General features: G+C 47.7%; 3 protein-coding genes and 1 long non-coding RNA gene across 4 annotated transcripts in view; 1 reads left to right on the forward strand and 3 right to left on the reverse strand.

The window, feature by feature from the left end:
- ART1 (ADP-ribosyltransferase 1) overlaps nt 1-15709 on the forward strand; it is a 122424-nt gene that overhangs the window by 13948 nt on the left and 92767 nt on the right. The gene's annotated exons all lie outside the window — the stretch shown is intronic.
- LOC309369152 (uncharacterized protein) lies at nt 6411-12293 on the reverse strand. The gene is made up of 2 exons (XM_081909885.1): nt 12075-12293; nt 6411-8254 (listed from the first exon to the last, which is right to left on the reverse strand). The coding sequence occupies exons 1-2, from the start codon at nt 12106-12108 to the stop codon at nt 6549-6551; spliced, it is 1740 nt and encodes a 579-aa protein (XP_081766011.1). The 5' UTR covers nt 12109-12293; the 3' UTR covers nt 6411-6548.
- Nucleotides 9711-10490, reverse strand: LOC309369410. The gene is made up of 2 exons (XR_014168105.1): nt 10069-10490; nt 9711-10033 (listed from the first exon to the last, which is right to left on the reverse strand). It is a non-coding gene; the product is annotated as an uncharacterized lncRNA (long non-coding RNA).
- The window catches only part of LOC309369316 (zinc finger and SCAN domain-containing protein 31-like), a 40406-nt gene continuing 37682 nt past the window's right edge, over nt 12986-15709 (reverse strand). Inside the window, exons 3-4 of the mRNA XM_081910166.1 lie at nt 13322-13585; nt 12986-13219 (exon numbers count right to left, since the gene is read on the reverse strand). Of these exons, the coding sequence (XP_081766292.1) occupies nt 13184-13219; nt 13322-13585 (300 nt within the window). The 3' untranslated portion in view covers nt 12986-13183. The remainder of the gene's footprint in view (nt 13220-13321; nt 13586-15709) is intronic.

Here is a 15709-nt window from a genome sequence, read left to right on the forward strand (position 1 = left end):
ACTCGTCATCTTCAGGCTGGTGCTTTCGGCTTCTTGTTACTGGAACAGAGCAGGATCTCAGTGTTTGAGTTCCTATAAATACTGTTGAGGGGGTGTGGTGTATAGCCTCCAATGTTCTGGGCAGAGAGGAAGTTCCCAGGCTAGTGTGCCTTTTCTTCTTTTGTTCCTTAATTACTTGAGGGATATCTTGAGTGATTTCTTGAGTGATATCCTGAGTACCACTTAGGTGGGTCATTAGGTGTGGATTAGTTGCTAAAGTCTTTGTGTCTTGACCTCTTGAACTTTGTGAAGAGTTTTTCTGAGAAGATGGCTGTACTGCACTTAGTTGTGCTCTGGCTTGGCTTCGTGTATAGGGGCGAGCTGTGGTTTTGTGGCCTGTGTCAGCCAGATCTGTGTAGGGATTGCAGGGGGGTGCAGCATCCGGAGGTGCCACCATGGTTTGGCTACTGGATGGTGTCTGTAATTTATCTGTGGAGAGGGTCTGGGTTTGGGTCTGGTGTGGTTGATTGGTGATGGCGTTCTGTGTTCCTCTGGATCTGGTGTCAGTTTTTGTGGGGAGGGCTAATTTCCAGATGTCTGGCAAGCGGGATGTGTCGTCACGCTTGTTCATGTTGTGAGGGTGTTTCTCTATCTCGATGGCTTCCATGATTATTCTCTTGTGGTGATGTTCCATGTTAAAGAGCAATTTGGAATCTGCAAAATTAATTTCGTGTCCTGTTTCTTTCATGTGTTGGAAAAGAGAGGAAGTTTTTTCTTCTTTTTTGACGGCATTCTTGTGTTCTGCGATACGTGCATTTATTCGTCTGTTTGTTTGTCCACTGAGATCCTGCTCTGTTCCAGTAACAAGAAGCCGAAAGCACCAGCCTGAAGATGACGAGTGAGACCTCGTCGAAACGTCGCCTAGACACCCCAACTTTTACACGGGAAGACACCCGAGGACACCAAAACCTGCATTCCTGTACCCGTGAAAATCTACGAAAGCATATATATATATATATATATATATATATATATATATAACCTTGTAAAATAGATTAAAGTTTCAATCACATATATACAGACACACAAAAAGGAACATATGCCTGTCTTTTCTTACATATTTATGAACCTTACGCTTCAACTGTATTATTTTTTATGTGATATCTTATGTCCAGCTATGTGCACTGCTACACTTGCAAATAGCCTTAAGAGGAGGAGGAGGAGGAGGAGGAGAAGAAGAAGAAGAAGAAGAAGAAGAAGAGCAGTAGTAGTTTGGATTTGATATCCCGCTTTATCACTACCCGAAGGAGTCTCAAAGCGGCTAACATTCTCCTTTCCCCTTCCTCCCCCACAACAAACACCCTGTGAGGTGAGTGGGGCTGAGAGACTTCAGAGAAGTGTGACTGGCCCAAGGTCACCCAGCAGCTGCATGTGGAGGAGCAGGGAAGCGAACACTGTTCACCAGATTACAAGTCCACCGCTCTGAACCACTACACCACACTGGCTCTCAAGATGCCTGACATGCAAGTCTCTTAAGATTTACACGAAGGCATCCATTTACAACAAACCAGGTTATTATTTGTTATTATTTAGAAAAAAATATAGTCCTAAAGGGGGAAATGGTTAATTTTTTAAAAAATTTTTTAGGATATATTATATAAATGTTGGGACGCAGGTGGCGCTGTGGGTTAAAGCCTCAGCGCCTAGGACTTGCCGATCGAAAGGTCGGCGGTTCGAATCCCTGCGGCGGGGTGCGCTCCCGCTGCTCGGTCCCAGCGCCTGCCAACCTAGCAGTTCGAAAGCACCTCCGGGTGCAAGTAGATAAATAGGGACCGCTTACCAGCGGGAAGGTAAACGGCGTTTCCGTGTGCGGCTCTGGCTCGCCAGAGCAGCGATGTCACGCTGGCCACGTGACCCGGAAGTGTCTCCGGACAGCGCTGGCCCCTGGCCTCTTAAGTGAGATGGGCGCACAACCCCAGAGTCTGTCAAGACTGGCCCGTACGGGCAGGGGTACCTTTACCTTTTATATAAATGTTCCTCAATGTACCAAGCAAATACATATATAAATATATAAACCACATGTCCAAAACCCACAGGAAAAGCCCTAAAGCCATTTTGACTCTTTCACTCACCTCAAATATTTCTCTACAAGGTCGAAGGAAATGCAAAAACCTCCCCGTTGTCTTTGTCCTCACAAATGCTGCCTTAAGGGCACATTTAAGGTGTGAATAGAGTGGGCCTGTGACTTGGCTCAGGAATTAAGTATTATCATTATAAAAGAATGGCCAGGCTCCCCAGGTAATCCAGTCAAGTGACCATTTACAGGTAACCTGGCAGACAAGGTAAAAACAACGCACTCAGATTTCTGTTGTAGACCGCTTTTTCTGTGACGTAGGTATGATGCATCTGGGGGGTAGTCTTGGGCTACACCCCTTCTGTGATGTATGTATGATGTATCTGGGGGTGGTCTTGGACTCCAGGGCGGGCAATTAAAAATGTCTATAGAAGGGCTGTCATGCATGGCTTGGGGTCCTCCTCCTCTCTCCTGCTTGTGGGTGGAGAACCCTCTTGCAACAGTTAATAAAGAACAGGCTTAATAGCTGGGTTCCTCTTACATCTATTTTTATTTCAGTCAACATTTGCATCACTGACTCTTCAAAAGTTAGTGCTTTAGAGCCTCTTCTATCTTTAGGTTTGCTTTTCTCAGGCTTATCTACATCATTAGCCATAACTATTCCACAGTTTCAAGGTCCGCTCACCTAGACTCAGTCCACAGGTTTTTAGTACACAGACGGCAAAAGGCAGCTCAGCAGCTCCCCCCTTTCAAAGTCTTATTCTTTTTAATAATAATAATAATAATAATTTATATCCCGCCCTCCCCAGCCGAAGCCGGGCTCAGGGCGGCTAACAACAATCAAATAATCAATCAAATAATCCAACATTCTAAAAACATTTCATTATAAAAATTAATTAAAATCAAATTAATGGCAACCGATTAAACAAAATTCTGTGCAGGTTGCCAGAGGAGGGAGTCAGGCTGCGCCCTGACCAAAGGCCTGGTGGAACAACTCTGTCTTGCAGGCCCTGCGGAAAGATGTCAGGTCCCGCAGGGCCCTGGTCTCTTGTGACAGAGCGTTCCACCAGATTGGAGCCGCAGCCGAGAAGGCCCTGGCTCTAGTTGAGGCCAGACTAACTTCTCTGACGCCTGGGACCTTGAGGATGTTTTTATTTGCAGACCGTAGGTTCCTCTGTGGGGCATACCAGGAGAGGCAGTCCCATAGGTACGAGGGTCCTAGGCCGTATAGGACTTTAAAGGTTAAAACCAGCACCTTAAACCTGATCCTGTACTCCACCGGGAGCCAGTGCAGCTGGTATAGTACCGGATAAATGTGATCTTGCAGCGAAGACCCCATAAGGAGTCTCGCCGCGGCATTCTGCACCCGCTGGAGTTTCTGGGTCAGGCTCAAGGGCAGCGAATTACAATAATCCAGTCTGGAGGTGACCGTCGCGTGGATCACAGTGGCTGGGTCAGGGCGAGAGAGATAAGGGGCCAACTGCTTAGCTTGGCGGAGATGAAAAAATGCCGCCTTTGTTATAGCTGTAATCTGCGCCTCCATAGAGAGGGAGGTATCGAAGATTACACCCAAACTCTTAACGGACGATGCTGGCACTAATTGCACCCCCGCAAGAGATGGGAGTTGCCCCCTCAATCTCATATCGTCCCGTCCCAGCCAGTGGACCTCTGTCTTCGAAGGATTTCACTTCAACCGGCTCCCACGTAACCATCCAGCCACAGCTTCCAAACATCTGGTCAATGTGTCTGGGGCCGAGTCTGGATGGTCATCCATCAACAGGTAGAGTTGGGTGTCATCGGCATACTGATGGCAACCCAGCCCCAAACTCCGGACAAGCTGGGCAAGGGGGCGCATAAAGATGTTAAAAAGCATCGGGGAGAGTATCGCACCCTGAGGCACTCCACACACCAAGGAGTGGCGCGATGACAATTCCCCTCCCAAGCGCCACCCTCTGTTCCCGACCAGAGAGAAACGAGCGCAGCCATTGAAGGACTGTGCCCTGAATCCCCACGTTGGCAAGGCGGTGGTCCAGGAGTTCGTGATCGACCATGTCGAAGGCTGTTGACAGGTCTAGAAGAATCAGCAGCCCCGACCCGCCTCGATCCAGCTGCCTGCGGAGATAATCTGTTAGGGCGACCAGAGCCGTCTCGGTCCCATGACCAGCGCAGAAGCCGGACTGGAATGGATCCAGAGCTGAAGTTTCATCCAGAAACCTACCAAGCTGTTCAGCAACCGCTCTCTCAATCACCTTACCCAAGAATGGAAGATTCGAAACCGGGCGGTAATTGGATAGATCTAAGGGATCTAATGATGTTTTCTTTAAGAGCGGGCGCACCACTGCCTCCTTCAGTTCCCCTGGGAATATCCCGGTGCCAAGGGACAAATTGATGATATCCCCCAGGGGGGTCCGCACCACATCTGGACACGCTCTAATCAGCCAAGACGGGCACGGGTCAAGAGAACAGGTGGTGTGCTTTCCAGCTCGGAGGAGTCTGTCCACAGCGGCTGGGGATATCCAGTCAAAGTGGTCCAATACCTGGACCAGAGGACAGTCGAGTGGCCTCCAGTTCCTTTATTGTATCCAAATTGGCAGGGAGGTCATAGCGGAGCAACAGGACCTTCTCCGCAAAAAAGCACGCAAATGCCTCACAGCTGTGTGTCAGATTGTTATTTAAATTTGGCTGTCCTTCGAGGGACGTTAAAGACCTAATTATACTAAAAAGAATGCACCGGGCGAGAACTAGCGGATGCAATGGAGGCCAAGAAGTAAGACTTCTTAGCGGCCTTCACTGCCATCTCATAGGTTTTCATAAAAACCCTATAAGATGTTCTTGAGGCTCTGTCACGGGCACCCCGCCATACTCGCTCTAGCCGTCTGAGGTCCCGCTTCATTTTCCGGAGCTCCTCGGTAAACCAGGGAGCCCGGTTTCTGCGAGGTCGCAGAGGGCACTTAGGTGCGATCTCATCGATGGCTGCCAGGAGCTGGATATTCCAGCCCTCAAAAAGCTCAGTCAATAAGTTGCCAGGGGGAGCAAGGTCCCGCAAGGCTTGACGGAATCTATCAGGGTCCATCAGCCTCTGCGGGGAGCCCAAATTGGCTGGCCACCTAAGCAGGGTGGGGGTGGAAAGTCAATCCTGGCTTTCAGAGCGTAGTGATCAGACCATGGCACCTTCATCGAAGGAGACATGATCACATCTATACCTACGCCAAAGATAAAATCCAGCGTGTGGCCTGCTTGATTTGTGGGGCATGAAACTAACTGGGAGAGCCCTAGTGTCGCCATAGAAGATACCAGGTCCAGAGCCTGTGAGGAGGGAGTGGCATCAGCATGGATGTTGAAGTCCCCCAATAAGTTAGGGAACTCCAAGGCCCAGCTGGCCACCGCCTCCAGCAGGCCTGACAGGGTGGCTGCTGGTGCGCTAGGTGGCCGGTACACCAGCCAGACAGCCAAGCTCACCTCAGAGCCCCACACTAGGCCAACACATTCAATGCCGGGGATCAATGGCGATGGTAGAGCCCTGAAAGAGCAATCTTCCCAGATTAATAATGCCTCCCCCCGGCCCACAGTCCGTGTCGGGTGGAGGACGGAGAAACCCGGGGGCACCATCTCTCGTAAGGTAACAGTTTCCCCTTCGCGCACCCAGGTCTCCATCACACAAGCCAGGTTGACCCCCTGCGAGGTAAAGAAATCTCGCAGAGTGTCGTTTTTGTTTTTTATGAATATTTATTAAGATTTTACAAAGTCATAAATACAAAAATGCATAAAAAAGAAAAGAGAAAGAAAAAGAAAAGTACAAAATACAGAAAACGAAAAAATAGAAAAAAGAAGTTAAAAACAAATCCATTTTTTATAACTTTAAACTCATTAGCTTGTTTCCTTGACCTCCTCACACCTCCCCTTTTTGGTTAGCGGTAACAGCTTTCGCTTTCACTTCAGCGGAAAGGGATTGACCTCCGTTATTAAATCCCTTCCAGTCAAATTTAATGCCCAAATGCAAACCCTTTTTACTCACAATTTTCCAATCTTAATTTAGTCTGAGAAATTGGTCGCTCACGATCACCGGACTTTGGAGCTTCGTGCAATGAAGGAAGCGAGTTGATTCCACAGTACTGTCTCCAATCCCGCTCACTCTCGGAGCTCTTACTAGCGCTTACTGGGGAGCAGGGGAGTTGCTAAGGATACCCGCCGGAACACCAGGTTCTCAGAATGCTCAATCTGAGGTATTTTTTGGGATTCTGTGACACTCTCACGATCACCCCAATCTTGAAAGTGCCAGGGCTCTTTCAGCCGAAAGAGCTTCCATCCGCCATAAATCGGGGGGCCAACTGCAAGTTCTCCTCAAATATTTTATTGGGGGGGGCAAAGACCCCCAGGCCTTTAATAGTTGGCACCTATTCCCTACACCCACAGGTCTGAGGAATGTTACAACATAAAAACACACAAAAAACCACATGTTAAAAGGGCAGTAGGTGTCAATCAGCTAAAGGCCTGGTTATAAGGATGCGGATTTGCCAGGCTCCAAAAGCTGTATAATCTTTTTTCCGACCTTTGTATGGATTCTTTTATGAGAAGTGAGACTGTATTTCTGATTGAAGGTCTTTCCACATTCCACACACTGATAGGGTTTCTCCCCTGTATGAATTCTTTGATGGGAAGTGAGATGGGAGCCCTTCCTGAAGCTCTTTCCACATTCCACGCACTGATAGGGTTTCTCCCCTGTATGAATTCTTTGATGGGAAGTGAGATGGGAGCCCTTCCTGAAGCTCTTTCCACATTCCACGCACTGATAGGGTTTCTCCCCTGTATGAATTCTGTGATGGGAAGTGAGAGAGGATCTATCAGTGAAGCTCTTTCCACATTCCACGCATTGATAGGGTTTCTCCCCTGTATGAATTCTTTGATGGGAAGTGAGATGGGAGCTCTGACTGAAGCTCTTTCCACATTCTACACACTGATAGGGTTTCTCCCCTGTATGAATTATTTGATGGGAAGTGACAGAGGAGCTATCAGTGAAGCTCTTTCCACATTTCGCACATTGATAGGGTTTCTCCCCTGTATGAATTCTTTGATGGGAAGTGAGAGAGGAGCTTTCAGTGAAGCTCTTTCCACATTCTACACACTGGTAGGGTTTCTCCCCTGTATGAATTCTGTGATGGGAAGTGAGATGGGAGCTCCGACTGAAGCTCTTTCCACATTCCACACACTGATAGGGTTTCTCCCCTGTATGAATTCTTTGATGGAAAGTGAGATGGGAGCTCCGACTGAAGCTCTTTCCACATTCCACACACTGATAGGGTTTCTCCCCTGTATGAATTCTTTGATGGGAAGTGAGAGAGAAGCTATGCGTGAAGCTCTTTCCACATTCCACACACTGATAGGGTTTCTCCCCTGTATGAATTTTTTGATGATAAGTGAGAGTAGAGCTTTCAGTGAAGCTCTTTCCACATTCCACACATTGATAGGGTTTCTCCCCTTTATGAATCCTTTTATGGGAAGTGAGATTGGAGCCCTTCCTGAAGCTCTTTCCACATTCCACGCACTGATAGGGTTTCTCCCCTGTGTGAATTCTTTGATGGGAAGTGAGAGAGGAGCTATGAGTGAAGCTCTTTCCACATACCACACACTGATAGGGTTTCTCCCCTGTGTGAATTCTTTGATGGGAGGTGAGAGAGGAGCTATGAGTGAAGCTTTTTCCACATACCACACACTGATAGGGTTTTTCCCCTGTATGAATTCTTTGATGGGAAGTGAGACTGTGGTTGTGAGTGAAGCTCTTTCCGCATTCCACACACTGATAGGGTTTCTCCCCTGTGTGAATTCTTTGATGGGAAGTGAAATCAGAGCTCTGACTGAAGCTCTTTCCACATTCCCCGCACTGATAGGGTTTCTCCCCTGTGTGAATTCTTTGATGGGAATTGAGAGAGGACCTATCAGTGAAGCTCTTTCCACATTCCACACACTGATAGGGTTTCTCCACTGTATGAATTCTTTGATGGGAAGTATGAGAGGAGCTTTCAGTGAAGCTCTTTCCACATTCCATGCACTGATAGAGTTTCTTTCCAATGACATTTTGTTGATGGGAAGTGGAATGGGAGCTCTGACTGCAGCTTTCTCCACACTCCAAATTTTTATGTGGCTTCTCCTGTCTGGGGATTTTGTCATGTTCACCTTTGTTCTCAATTTCCATTTCATCAGAATCTGCAATGGAGACAAAAAGGGATTAGAGCCTTAGGAACAAATGGAGAAGAACTGAAGGGAGTTGGGTGTGTGTTCATTACATGTGTTGTTTGTCATTAATCAACATATTTATTATGAGATTCTGACGTGTCGTTGAATGTTACTTTGTTTGATATACAGTAGTGGTCAAAATTGCAGAAGCTTTTTGGAGAAAAGTGTATTTCAGAGGTTTGATGGCTCAAAACACCGCTTCTTTTGGAGTAATAATATAAAATTATATATCAATGGAAACATAATTTTATCAAGAATGCAATTCAACAAAGTTTGTTTAATTATACCGTATTCTATCAAACATTATAGCCAAATAACCAGAAAAATGAAGCACAATTTGCTTACGTTGTAAAACATAATAAAATTATAGAAATAGCACAAAATGTTGACTGGTCACCCAAAAAGCGATGTAAGATTTTACTATTAAGTGAACAAGGCTACAGTTATGAAGAAATTAGAAGAGAGACTGGGGGAAACATAACCAAAGCTGGCATTTCTATATTTTGGAAGAGGTATAAGGAGACTCAGTCACTACAAAATCAGACTTGTTAAGGCAGGGAAAGGTGCACAAAGGCAAGTGACGATGGACGAGTGGAGAGACTGTGCCTACATGACAGAAGAAAATCATCTGGGTGTATACAAGATGACATGGAGCCATGTAATGTGAAGTTGAGTGCAAGGACTGGTCTAAATGTTAGAGTTCTAAGGAAAAAGCCATTGTTATCTCTCAAGCAAAGGTTGAAAAGATGAAACCCATGTTAACTGGACAGTGGAACAATGGGGCTGATACCAGAGCATTTATATATTTTCAACAGGATTCAGCTCTATGTCGTGTTGCTGCTGTGTGCAAAAGGTGCATTCAAGATAATGATATTTCACTGCCGGAATGTCCTGGGAATAGCTCAAACTTTAACCCAATCGGAAATCTATCGGGCCGACTAAAGAAACTTGTTAATCAAAGGCAACCCTGCAATAAAGCCGAACTAAAAACTTCATGGGAACTGCAGAACTAAAAACTTCATGGGAAGGCGTTGTAAGGCCGTAATTAAAGCTAAAGGTTACCAATGGTTACCAAAGGTTTCACGTTTTCACTTTATGACTGCTGTTCTAATAAATACTCCTTCATAAAAGTCATTGCATTACTTTCTTCATTAAATTATCTTTCAGTTGCTATATAATTTTATGGTATTACTCCACACAAAAGTGGTGTTATGAGCCATCAAACCTCAGAAATACACTTTTCACAAAAGGTTTCCAAAATTTTGGCCACTAGTAGAAGTTGTTCATTTTAAAGTTCATGTTCTTTTTATATGGAATCAGATTAGTGTTATTTATGTTTCATGATTACCGTATTTTTCCTTCTATAACACGCAGATTTTTTCTCCTAAAAAGGAAGGGGAAATGTCTGTGCGTGTTATAGAGCGAATGTGTGGTCCCTGGAGCCAAATAGTGCAAGGGGAGGCAAAAAAAAGCAGGCAAAAATCAAACCGCGAGTCTCCTAGAAGGGAAACTTGAAAAGAGGAAGCTGCTGCTTTCCAGCATTCTGCCTCAGGGTCTTACTGCCCACCTACCTCTGTTTCCTTGCTGTGTTTGCTCAAATGGAACAAAGAGCAGGGAAAGCCCCTCCCCTCCAAGCAAGCAGAGGGGAAAGCTGAAACATGCAGGAGGGGGAGAGAGAGAGAGAGCGCGAGCTGGCTGGCTTGGGTGGGTAGGTGAGGGAAAACTTTTGCCTTCCTTTCCTCCCTACCCCTCTCCTGCATTCTTAGCCAGCTGCTTCTCTGCACACCCCTCTCCTGCTCCTTGTCCCTTCTGTGTTTTTCCTTCCCTCCCCACTTAAAATGTGGTTAAAAAGCATGGATCCACATGGATCCTCAGGATCTTTGCATTGGGTCAGCCCAAATTCACCATCAGATCACATAGCATGTCCATGGCTACAGCCTGCCCCCCAAAAATCACGTACCCACTGTTGCCTGGGGCTGCAATGGTGCAAAAACGTGGTTAAAAAGCATGGATCCACATGGATCCTCAGGATTTTTGCATTGGGTCACCCCAAATTCACCATCAGATCACATGTCTGTGGCCACAGCATGAAGCACAAAAATGATACATCCACTGTTTCATTCAGAATGTTTTTTCCCTTGTTTTCCTCCTCTAAAAACGATGTGCGTGTTATGGTCAGGTGCGTGTTATAGAGCGAAAAATACGGTATATATGTGTTGGAAGCCGCCCAGAGTGGCTGGGGCAACCCAGCCAGATGGGCAGGGTAGAAATAAAAATTATTATTATTACTACAGTGGTACCTTGATTTAAGAACAGTCCTGTTCCGGAAAAGATTAAGTTTGTAAACCGAGGTACCATTGTTTCATCATCATCATCATCATCATCATCATCATGGCATCCCCTCCATCGCCAATGTCAGTCCTTGTTATGGCTTGGTCTTTCCCACAAATGTGAGACGACTCTGGCTGTTAATAATTTCAGATTTATTCCTGAACTATGCTGAGAGCATACAAATATACATCTTGTCTCTGTGAGAAGCAGAGAGCAACTCTCAATGAAACGACAGAACAAAGAAACAGGAAACCAGTGAAGGTCACACCCAGTCTCCCTTTCCCGTGGGAACCCAACAGTAACTTGACTGTGGAATGGAAACATAGTCCCATGACTTGCAGCTGCTGCTCAGTGAGGGAAACAGAAACTAACACTTAAATGTCAGCTTCAGAATTGTTAGGGAGTAGCTTCAGGTTTTTGTTTTTGCTCCTTGGGTTGACCAAAGAGAGGACTGTCAGCGAAGCTCAGGTGCTGCCAGCCAGAGAAGAAGCAGGCCTAGGGAGAGGAGAGTTAGCAGCGGAAGGCAGAGAGGAGGGGGAGAGGAACTGTCATCTGAGCTCTGAACAAAGGGGAGAAGGAAAAGAGAGAGAGAGTGACAGACAGCTGTGTGAGAGCTACAGGAGTGAGTCAGACGCTGGAATGCAGGAAGCATTCTCTGCCAAATCTCCTAGGATCTGAGCGCAAAAGATACTGGAAGAGAAGGTGGGGGCTTCCGTGCTGGGGAAGGGGGAGGAGCTCAGTCTGGGCAACTCCATCTTGTGGGGAGGACGATGAGTAGAGGAGCTCCGTCCAAGTTTGTTGTTTTAGCAATAAATCAGATGGCCTCTGAAGTTCAGACCAGCCCAATCTCTTGGGATGTGTCGAAGGGAAACGGGGGCATTAGGCAGGCCCCCAGCTGGCTCCAGCACACTGGCTGGTAACCGGGCAAACTCCGGTCCTCGGAACAGCATCAAACAGCGACCCGCAGCTTCAGAACTCTTCAGAAGCTGGAGACCCTCTAATCAGCAGAGTAATTAACTCTTCATGACAGAAGGGTGGACACAGGCATATGTAAAGCATATTTACAAGCAGTTTATTCAGCATAGATCAAGACAAAGAAAAACATGTCTGCTCTCCTTCATGTCTGAGAGCAGGAAGCATGAGGCAAAAGCTATACACAAACGGAAGTTCCCAGCAAGCTGTGCTTGAATGTAAACAGACATGTGACATGCAATAGCTCTACACATCTGTTTAGGTGGAATGGAACATCAATATCCTAACACAATCATGGCAGAAAAAGGAATAATTTGAGGAAGATTGTTCAAAGGAAAAACTGTAATTTACTGTTTATTGTGGGGGTGTTAGGTTCCCAGGAGTTATAGGGGCCACGGTTGAGCTCTGTGAAAATATATGAGGTTGGTCACATAGATGTATTTTTTGAATTTCCAGGCAGCTATAACGTTCCCACAGGGAGCCTTACCAAGAGAGGCCACGATCCCACGATTCTCCTCCATGACGTCCTTATGCAGAGCTCTCTGGTCAGGATCCAGCAACGCCCACTCCTCGTCCGTGAAACGAACAGCGACATCTTCAAAGCACACTGGACCCTAAAAGAAAAAGGGAAATGTCCTCCTCTGAGACAGCAGAAATATGATCTGCTACACAATGCTCTGTTGTTTCCTTCCTGTACATTGTGGTGTTGTTTTAATACGGTTGCTTTGCTGCACATTTTAATTATGGGTGCTTATTTTAATCTGCATTTTAATTATGGGTATTCGTTTCTGCGCAAATAGGTGGTACTCCACCTTGTGTTATTCAAGTCATTCTGCCTATGCATTCCAGTTTCCCCAATGGAAGGATCCACTTTCTCCTCTCCTTGTCAGCTGTTATGGGAAGGTTCCCTCCCAATGCCCTAGAGCCAAATTCAAGGGGTTCATGGGGGCATGGAGAGGGGGAGGAATGGGGGGGCAGGCCCCATTTTCAAGCGGATGGGGCTGGTTAGGTGAATCCAGGCCACTATTTGTTCTCATTTGTCCACTGCTTAGAACCCAATTTTTGCATTCAGTTATCAAACTAGAAATAAAATAAGCCTCTTTTGGATGGGCATCTGTCTTGGATGATCTAGCAGAGATTCCTGCAATGCAGGAGGGTCTCCTGGGTCTGAGAGACAAGCAGGGAGGGTGGCTTCTGGCAAAAGGAGAGGGAGCCACCGGTGGCTGCTCCTTCTCCTAACTCACCTCAGCTTCTCAACCTTCCTCTCCCACTTGCCTCCTTCCTCTTCTGCCTCTGAATCTGCACTGCATTCTGCCACAGAGTCTCCCAGCTCACTACGCCCTGTTTCCCCTTCAGCTTCTGACACCTCCTCTTCCCAGGCTTCTCCCTCTGACCTCTCATCCTTCCTCCACCTCCACTCCTTCGGCTCTGAGCCGTCTTCCCTTCCTGGTTCCCCGGCTGCTTCCTCCCAGCATTCCTCTGTGCCCAACCAGTCCATGACATTGCTCCATCCCTCGGCCTCTGGCCCCACAAGGCAGCTTCCCCTGACCTGATCTGGTTCCACAGCCGCTGCTTCCCTTCTGCCTCCATGAAAAGTTAAATATGGAGGTCTTGCCGGCATCCTTCTGCCACCTGCAAGAGAAAAAAGGTAAGCAGGATGCCAGGAGTGCCTGCTTCTCTCACAGGTGAAACAGGGCATCTCTAACTACAGAGGGGCCTTTGAGAAGGACTTACCTGCTGAGAGTATTTGGAGGTTTGTGCCCATTTCATATGTTTGTTGTGAAAAAATACATCTCCCCTCTTCTGGACCCTTGTTCCCAACTGTCTCCCCCAAAACAAGATGAAAGGAAACCCTCGGATGAGTTGGAAAACCAACAGAATGAGACCAAACAGAGAAACACCACCTTCCTCCTTACCCAGTGGCCTCTCTCTGGTGTCCAACGGAGGCCTCTCTGCCTCACAGGAATCCAGGTCCATTTCTGCAAAGAGATCCTTTCCCTGGAAAAGAAACAAGGATTCAAAACAGATAATGGGGAGAAATACTAGAAAGAGAATGACAAAGACGTGAAGGGTGTGAGATCTCATTCCATGGATACTTTTCCCAGAAAAAGGATGGGCCATCAGCAGACCATTATGGGATGTTTTCTGTCATGTTTGGAGCCCCTTGGGAGTATCCAGAGGAAAGTCTCTCTCACCTGCTTTCTCTCCTCTGCCTGACTCAGGAGGAAACCTTCGGCCAGGGCCACCGCCTGGGAACTGGTCTCCGCTCCACAGTCCCTCACCCAGCTCTCCATCTCCGGGGGAAGGACAGCCAGGAACTGCTCCAAGATCACCAGTTCCAGCATCTCAGCTTTCGTGTGCCTTTCTGGCTTCAGCCACTGATGGTCAAGGTGGTAGAGTCGGCTGCAAACCTCTCGGGGTCCTTTGGCCTCCTGGCAGCAGAACTGCCTCACCTGCTGGCTCTGCCCCTCTGAGCGGAGGGTGTCCTCCTCACCCAGGATCTTCTGCACAGAGTTTTCCCAGAACCCCCCACTGCTCCCAGTTTGGATGGCATGGCCTTTTCCTGCTTCAGGGCCAGCTGAGTCTCGCTCATCCATCTGTGCTCTCAGGAAGCCTCTGAGAGATCAGAAGGAACCCTTTGGTCTTCTGCCAAGTTCTGTCCGTCTAAATGAGAAGCTCTAGCAAATCCTACAAAGCAAATACATTGTTCTGTTACAGAATTTGTAGGACAGGAGGGGAAATGGTTCCCTGAGCAAGCATGGATGAGTCTTGCTGGGAACAAGAGGAGGAAGAAGAGGAGAAGAAAGAAGTCTCTAGCCTTCAAGCAATGCAAAATGTGGAGGCAACTGAAGGGATTTCTGAGAGGTGAATCAACCTGGTTTCTTCATCCTTCCAGTTAATTGATGACGTCGGAACCTACTGACAAATGAGTCGTTTCTATCTTGTGAAAAATGGATGCTTGGTTCTAGTGGGGGTCCTCACCTGGGGGTCCTCAGGAGTTGTTCCCCCCACCCCCACTCCCCTGCTTCTGTCTCCTTTTCTTGCACTTGGACTCTCTCCCGCTCTCAGGACAGACCTCTGGGGTGGGGTCCCTTTATCTTTGCCCTGAGGGCCAGGTATGTATCTGGCCAACCCCCTGAGGGCCAAGTGGGCAGGGCCAAAGAAATTTAGGAGGGTAATTTTTTATTCTTTTATTTCCCTTGAAATTTAGGAGGGTAATTTTTTATTCTTATATTATTATTATTATTATTATTATTATTATTATTATTAACGCACACACAGGTCCCTGGAGGCTCAGTGAGTAGCAGCGCCCATTTCCGGCTGGGAGACACTGGGAGACACTGGGAAACTGGTCCCCAATGCAGCAGCCAGACTCTGAGCTGGGATCCCTCTCTTTATCCCTCGCCTTTCTCTCCCACCTTAACTTCCTTCCTCCCTGTGGGGTTTTTTTTGGAGGGGGGGCTAGTCCACCTCCTCGTCCAGCTTTGGAAAACCATTTGCACATGTTACCTCGGTTGTGCAATGAGGCTGAGCGATGTCACACAGTTAAAGTCCCAGGGACCCCTTTGTTTAAAGAAGGGAGATTTCGTGGGAGTCAGGGATCCTCTGATCTGCAGGAAGGAGAGCGTGGCAGACCTGGCCCCTCCCTGGCAGGACCCTCTCCTCCTCCCTGACTTGGGGTCCCCCCCTGCAGGAGCAGATCAGGCCCCCCAGGCCCCCTCCCCTGCTGCAGCCCTGGGACCCCCACCAGATCCCAGAGAGAGAGGAGACTCACCAGATCCCAGGAGGGGGGAGCGAGGCAGCCCTTGCAGGAGAGACACCCAAGCAGGAAAGGACTGGGGAGGGAGGGGCCTTGGCTCTGGAGGACCTGCCCCCCCTTGCTTCCTGTCCTCTCTAGGAAGGCAGCTCGGTTCCCTTTAACCCTTGCCAAGCCGAGTCCTCCCTCGCTCAGCCCTCTCTCAGATTATTATTATTTTTTATGGATTAAGGGGGGGCAGCTGCCCAGATATCCTTTGGGGGGTGAGGCTCCTGGCTGGACTCTGAGCATCTCCCTCCCTTGTCCAGAAACCAGAGGAAGAGCTTGCAGGGAAGAGGGCTTTGCAGGAGGCAAGGAAGCTCCTC

Source organism: Podarcis melisellensis (genome assembly GCF_964234715.1).
Source record: "Podarcis melisellensis genome assembly, chromosome: 4".
Lineage (NCBI taxonomy): Eukaryota > Metazoa > Chordata > Lepidosauria > Squamata > Lacertidae > Podarcis > Podarcis melisellensis.

What these genes read in the sequence shown, in the direction of transcription:
- LOC309369152 (XM_081909885.1), bottom strand. Translation starts at nt 12,108, where the DNA reads ATGGAGGAGAATCGTGGGATCGTGGCCTCTCTTG. An exon ending in TGGGATCGTGGCCTCTCTTG is followed by an intron (nt 8,255 to 12,074) that starts GTAAGGCTCCCT and finishes TCTCCATTGCAG; the next exon opens with ATTCTGATGAAATGGAAATT.